Source organism: Sinocyclocheilus rhinocerous, unplaced genomic scaffold (genome assembly GCF_001515625.1).
Source record: "Sinocyclocheilus rhinocerous isolate Xijiao unplaced genomic scaffold, SAMN03320098_v1.1 scaffold2788, whole genome shotgun sequence".
Taxonomy (NCBI): Eukaryota; Metazoa; Chordata; class Actinopteri; order Cypriniformes; family Cyprinidae; genus Sinocyclocheilus; species Sinocyclocheilus rhinocerous.
This window is the reverse complement of record NW_015641436.1, coordinates 203,944-209,943: the sequence shown is the minus strand read 5'-3', so window position 1 is coordinate 209,943 and position 6,000 is coordinate 203,944. Positions and strand designations below refer to the sequence as shown.

Sequence of the window (6,000 nt, the reverse complement as noted above, 5' to 3'; positions counted from 1 at the left end):
ACTCTCAGGCCATCCAAGATGTAGATGAGTTTGTTTCTTCATCAGAACAGATTTGGAGAAATTAGCATCACATCACTTGCTCACAAATGGTTCCTTTGCAGTGAATGGGTGCCGTCAGAATGAGAGTCCAAACAGCTGATAAAAACATCACAGTAATCCACACCACTCCAGTCCATCAGTTAATGTCTTACGAAGCGTAAAGCGGTGTTTGTTTGTAAGAAACAAATTCATCTTTAAGGTGTTTTAACTTTGCTTCTGGACGAAATATGAATGCATAAACCATGATAATGCTTTCTGCAGTGAAAAAGTCAATCTCCTGTTGTCCTCTCTCATCAAAATCCACCCACATATTTGTTTTGGGCTGTTTTGGCTTGTAAATGATGCTTGATCTGTGCATATTTCTCTACTGCTTCAGACGAGACAACGTTTCACCGAAGAAAACAGTATTATGAATACAGGACTCACATTTTAGCTGGAAGCAACAGTTTGAAGTTAAAAACATCTTAATGGTGGATCAGTTTCTTACAAACAAGTAGCTTTTCGTTTCACAAGACATTAACTGATGGACTGGAGTGGTGTGGATTATTGTGATGTTTTTATCAGCTGTTTGGACTCTCATTCTGACGGCACCCATTCACTGGTGAGCAAGTGATGTAATGCTACATTTCTCCAAATCTGTTCGTCATTTGAAGAAAGAAACTCTACATGTTGGATGGCCTGAAGGTGAGTCATTTGTTTTAGCAAATTATCATTTTTGGGTGACCTATTCTTTTAAAGATTTGCATCTGTTATTCACGTTCAAAAATCAGGCAGAATGAACCCTAAAATAAGCCTTTATTCCAGGAGGTTCTAAGCCAGTTGGAGCGGATCTGTGAAATGGGTCAAGTAATGCGTCAAGCTGTGCAGATGGATGAGCAGCGTTACTGCTCTGTAAAAGAGCGACTGGCGCAGCTCAAAGTAATGGCTTAATTTTAATTCATCAGCTTATCATTTCTGATTTCGTATGTTCATGTAACTCATCTTTTTCTTGATGCAGATTGAAAACAAGGAGCTCAGGGGTCTGCTGTCCATCAGCAACAGCTCCGTGAGGCCACAGAGAGACGAGATAAACCCAGCTGAGAGCCCTAAGAAACAACAGCCCTAATAGAGGAAATGTTACTTTAGATGGCAGTTTGTATATTTGTATGTCTGCTGACATTAATATCTGTATTGGGCTCTCTAGTGTTGAATTGAACTATTCTGGCGGTGGTTTAACTTCCTGCTGCCCCATGATGCACTTTCTGATGTTTGTTATTAATGATGCTAATGTTTTTGTTCAGGAAAGACGTATCACCTCTTTAGTTTTTTTTAATAATAGGTGCTTAATAACTTTAGGCAAATGTGCATTATAGATCAGTTCTGGCTTTATTTCTATTAGCATTTTCCAAAAAAGACGTTTATTTTAAAATGAGGTTTTTGTCTTAAATTGATTTAGCCTTTTAGTCTTTTTAGGTCACATTATTAAATTGTGTTTGGAGTACACTCTATATATGTGAAAACAATTATTAACAGCCCTATTAACTAACCTCAGCAGAAGATAGCTATATCATTAAGAAAGTTGTATGCATCAGCAGTGTTGCATCTTTCCACAGTTTGATGTGATAATCTCGTACGTCGTGTAACATGAACACAGTTTTGCGATGAGAATCTTCTTAAAATGGCCTCTGAGCATTCGCCAGTCTTTTAATTGTAAATTGTTGTATTTTCATCTCAGGAAAGCAATCATATGTACCGCAGTTGTTACTTTGTAGAACACAGTATGTACAATAAAATACAATATTCAAGTTTAAACATATTTCATCAGAAGGTTGATGTTTACGTGATAAATGATGAAGTATGATATTGTATGAATGTCTTAAAGTTTTCTAAAACCTAGAAACCATCATATGGTGTGACAGTTAATCTAACTAAATATTTAAATATTCAATTTACATGTAAAATAAACTAAAGGGATATTTTTTTTTTTTTAATAATTTGCATTGTATAATTGTTAAGCTATAATTAATATCTAATGAAAATTTCCATTAAACATATTTTAAATATTATGGTTTACCCATAATATCCGAAAAGATTAAAATGTAAAATTATTTCAAAATATTTGTTTATTTTAAATTAGATTTTAAAAAAAATATTTTCTAAATATTTTATCTTTCTAACTACATAAGAAAATATAAAAAATACGATCTAATTTAAAATATAAACAATGTTTTGAAATATTTCGATTTTAGTTCGTCTTAGATTTTTTATTTCAATATTTGTAACTTTTGTGATGCTTAAAATATTAAAAATGATGTTTATCCTTTTTAATAAAAAATAATATAAAAATTGTAAATAGTTGGTTATATAGTATATAATTATTCTATTTACATTTAAAAATATTTTAACACTTTTAAGCTGAAATTAATATTTAATGAAAATTTCCATTATATATATATATATATATATATATATATATATAACCTGTAATATACAAAAATAATATTATTTAAAATGATTTCAAAATATTTGTTTATATGTTAAATTACATTTTTAAATATTTTGATTTTTGTCTTAGTTTTTTATTCCAGTACTTTTGTGGTACTTAAAATGATATGATATTTAAAAAAATAATACAATTTTAAAAAGTTGGTTATCAAGCTATAATTAATATGCTTGGATTTCGGAGTGCTATTGAATAATGCAAATTTCCATTAAATACTGATGTATTTTCCACTAATAACAAAGTAACGAAAACGTGCATTTTTTTTCTCCGCCTGTCCAGCTGGGGGCGCCATGCCGCAGCGCGTACACACTCCTCCACTGCCGGGGAAGGAAAGTATTAACAGCGTACTCCAAGCCTTCAAGCTAAAGTCATCCGCATTATTGCCGCCGTCCGCCGTTATCATGTCTGAGAAAGAGCTCGGCCAAAAGTGGGACCACTGCCTCGCAGACAGCGCGATTAAATTCGGTAAGAACTCATGTGATTTAATAATCAGCTTTAATTGCCGACATGTTGTCACGTCTGTGTAGGGCACTCGGGTCACTGATAAGACGCTCTCACGATGGGTTTGGCTTAACCTAGACGCCTGCTAGGACGCCTATAGATGCTGTTTTGTTTTGAAAGTTCATTAGGCTTTGAGAACTACGGTATTATTCATGTGTTATATTAAAAAAGGTCAGGTGAATTACTACTAGGACCGCCTACTACTAATCTAGGCTGGCCTTAGAGTATGTCAGTGATGGTAACTGGGGGATTTTATACATACTATGTTAAATCTGTTTTTGGACTGTTTTTCTACTATGTACCATGGTAATTATCATGGTATACTTTAAAGTACCATTAATACAAGGCTGTATCTGGGGCAGTACCTTTTCACCTTTGTTGCTTTTTGGTACTAATATGTACACTTTAGGTATAAAAGTGTACCTTTTGAAAAGGCACTGCACCAGTGACAGCTTTTGTACCTTTTTTCTGAGAGTGTATGAAAGTAGTTGTATCAAGATATGATATAGGATAAAACGGATGGGTGTTATTCTGGATGCTGACTGGCGAATAAAGCATTCTAGTCATGAACATGCAGTAACAGCTCTGATGTTAAACGCCTGTTCTCCAGCATCCATAGAGACCAATTATGGGCATGCTGGGTAATTGTGTAATATAATATTTTTTTCTTATAGGTACCGGTCTGGGTCTAGGAATTGTGTTCTCCGTTGTATTTTTCAAGCGTAAGTGTATATTATATTGTATCTTGTGTAAACCAGATTTATTAGAATGTGTCTTCATCCATGCTAATGTGAAGATTTGTTTGTGCAGGCCGGACATGGCCCATTGTCTTTGGGACAGGACTGGGTCTTGGCATGGCTTATTCCAACTGCCAGAATGACTTGAAGTCACGTTATGTACTGCACAGTAAAGTTGCTAAGGTTTGTGTTTTGATTCTAGAGATCACGTGTTGTCTTGGTCAGATGTCACCTAGCTGTTCATGTCTGTTTGCATTGGAGGGCTTGGGCTCATTTATAAAAACATGCATAGAATTATCCAAGGTATCGCTGAATATTTTTATGAATAGTTTATAAAATGTACATACAAAAATCTGTGGTAGAGTATAATTCAGAGTATTGTATTTTTAGTTTTTAATTCAAATTTGATTTTTTCCCCCAAGTTTGTATTAGCTTTAATATTTACATTTTCTGTTTTAATTTTCAAGTTTTAATAATTTTATTAATTTGTTTATTAATTAGCTTCATCTTGATGTTATCAGAGCTACAATATTTCAGTAGTAACAAATGAATTTGGATTGAATTACAATTAGTCCATCTGTCAGCTATTCTGAACTCAATCATTTAGCATATTCAGATTATATCAGAAAAACATATTTTGATGCTTAATGCTAATTCACTGTAAACACTTAATTTATTCAAAATCACCTGATAAGCATGTCATGATACTTATCACATGAATTTCATATGCATGCTTTTTTTGGTGTATTTTCACATCAATTTGTACCTTTTCTTTTCTAGATTCGTTAGTGAATTTTAACACAATATCATATTCATGGAATCTCTGCCTCAACACATTTGAAGATCAGTGTTTCAATCCTGACCTGTTTTCTCTGGTCTCTTTCAGGAGCAGTAGAGTCGCTCGCATCAGTTATGGATTCTGTCATCTGCCTTGCTTTTCATATTCGAAGCCTGACACAATCAGACTGGTTTGTCAGACTGGTTGTCTTTCTTTCTCCATAACATCCATGTTCTTGTACAGGACAGTCTGTTTATATTTAATAAAATATTAAAAAAGGAGATTTGAAATTTGCTAAGGATGATTTGAATGTATTTTTTTTTATTTTTGAAAAATGGCCCTACAGTATCATGTGTTCCAAAAATCATAGGCTTCTATTATAACCCCAGTGATAGCAGCCTACGCTGTCATCTAGCTTTTGACCCAGGCCAAGATGATATTTGGCAACCATGCTAAACTAGTGCACTTACTTTGCTTAAAGCAAAACATTTGCACAAACCTGCAGTGTCCAGAGCCATGTTGGCATGGTGACAGTTCTCACAAGCATACTTTTTTTTTTTTAATCTGCCGTGCTTATACATAATTGCACTATTGTAATGTTGCTTTTTACATAAAGGTAGGAGTACATATCGAAGTTCTCATGCATGACATTGTTAAGAAGTAAGGCTTCAGGGAATTGTTGCAGGCTTGTTGGCTGTAACGATTATAAAATTACAAATATTAAATGTACCATCTTTTGCTTTTGACAAAGTTGTACACAACTGTACGACAGTTGTTTAAATTCTTTTAGCTTGTTTTCATCTTGGAATAAAATTTAATTTCAAAACCCATTTTTTCTCAGTTCTAATTCTCAGATGTTCTCACTATTATAAAAACACAATTGATCATGATGAGTTAAAAAAAACAAGAACAAAAAATAATCATGCACTTGGACATCAGTGCACAATGACTCAATTTCCACATCTCAGTTTGCAAAAAAACATGTTGACAGAAATGCATTTAAAAGTCAATTGTGCAACTGTATTGACAACATGCAGTCTGTTTTGACAATCAACTTAAAAAAAAAAAAAAATCAGTCAAGATGAGGCACAGAAGAAAAAGTGTTCACGCACACACAAACACGTCTTGTAAAATTACATTTTAATCATTTGTTAACAATCTTGCATATATATATATTTTTTTACATCTCACACATTTACATAAGCCTTTTGTTAGATGCTAATTGCTTGCTTCAATTAACCCTGAATAATGATTGGCTGTGAATGTGCATGAAGTCGCATTAAGAGTGCGATGCTCAAGACACGCTTTATGCCCAGCGGCAGAGTGCGGATCCCGCAGGCACCCTGAAGTGGACGATACAGGGATTAGAAGGGCACAGGGAACAGCCAACACAGTTACCTCTAGTGCACTCGTCCGCTCCCTTTTACTCAATTACAGCCACACAATTACTGAATAAAGAACGT

General features: G+C 33.9%; 2 protein-coding genes across 3 annotated transcripts in view; both read left to right on the top strand.

Moving 5' to 3' along the window:
- LOC107754897 (suppressor of IKBKE 1-like) overlaps positions 1 to 1,803 on the top strand; it is a 4,533-nt gene extending 2,730 nt beyond the window's left edge. For both annotated transcript variants that reach the window (XM_016571517.1, XM_016571516.1), the window contains exons 4-5: positions 844 to 957; positions 1,037 to 1,803. In XM_016571517.1, the coding sequence (XP_016427003.1) occupies positions 844 to 957; positions 1,037 to 1,144 (222 nt within the window). In that variant the 3' untranslated portion in view covers positions 1,145 to 1,803. The remainder of the gene's footprint in view (positions 1 to 843; positions 958 to 1,036) is intronic.
- Positions 1,804 to 2,796: 993 nt separating this feature from the next.
- LOC107754898 (MICOS complex subunit Mic10-like) lies at positions 2,797 to 5,367 on the top strand. The gene is made up of 4 exons (XM_016571518.1): positions 2,797 to 2,986; positions 3,697 to 3,744; positions 3,833 to 3,942; positions 4,646 to 5,367. The coding sequence occupies exons 1-4, from the start codon at positions 2,812 to 2,814 to the stop codon at positions 4,652 to 4,654; spliced, it is 342 nt and encodes a 113-aa protein (XP_016427004.1). The 5' UTR covers positions 2,797 to 2,811; the 3' UTR covers positions 4,655 to 5,367.
- Positions 5,368 to 6,000: the final 633 nt, after the last annotated feature.

Coding starts and splice junctions, on each gene's coding strand:
- LOC107754898 (XM_016571518.1), top strand. CDS start 2,812: ATGCCGCAGCGCGTACACACTCCTCCACTGCCGGGGAAGGAAAGTATT. Junction 2,987..3,696: donor AGACAGCGCGATTAAATTCG/GTAAGAACTCAT, acceptor TTTTTCTTATAG/GTACCGGTCTGGGTCTAGGA. Junction 3,745..3,832: donor CTCCGTTGTATTTTTCAAGC/GTAAGTGTATAT, acceptor TTGTTTGTGCAG/GCCGGACATGGCCCATTGTC.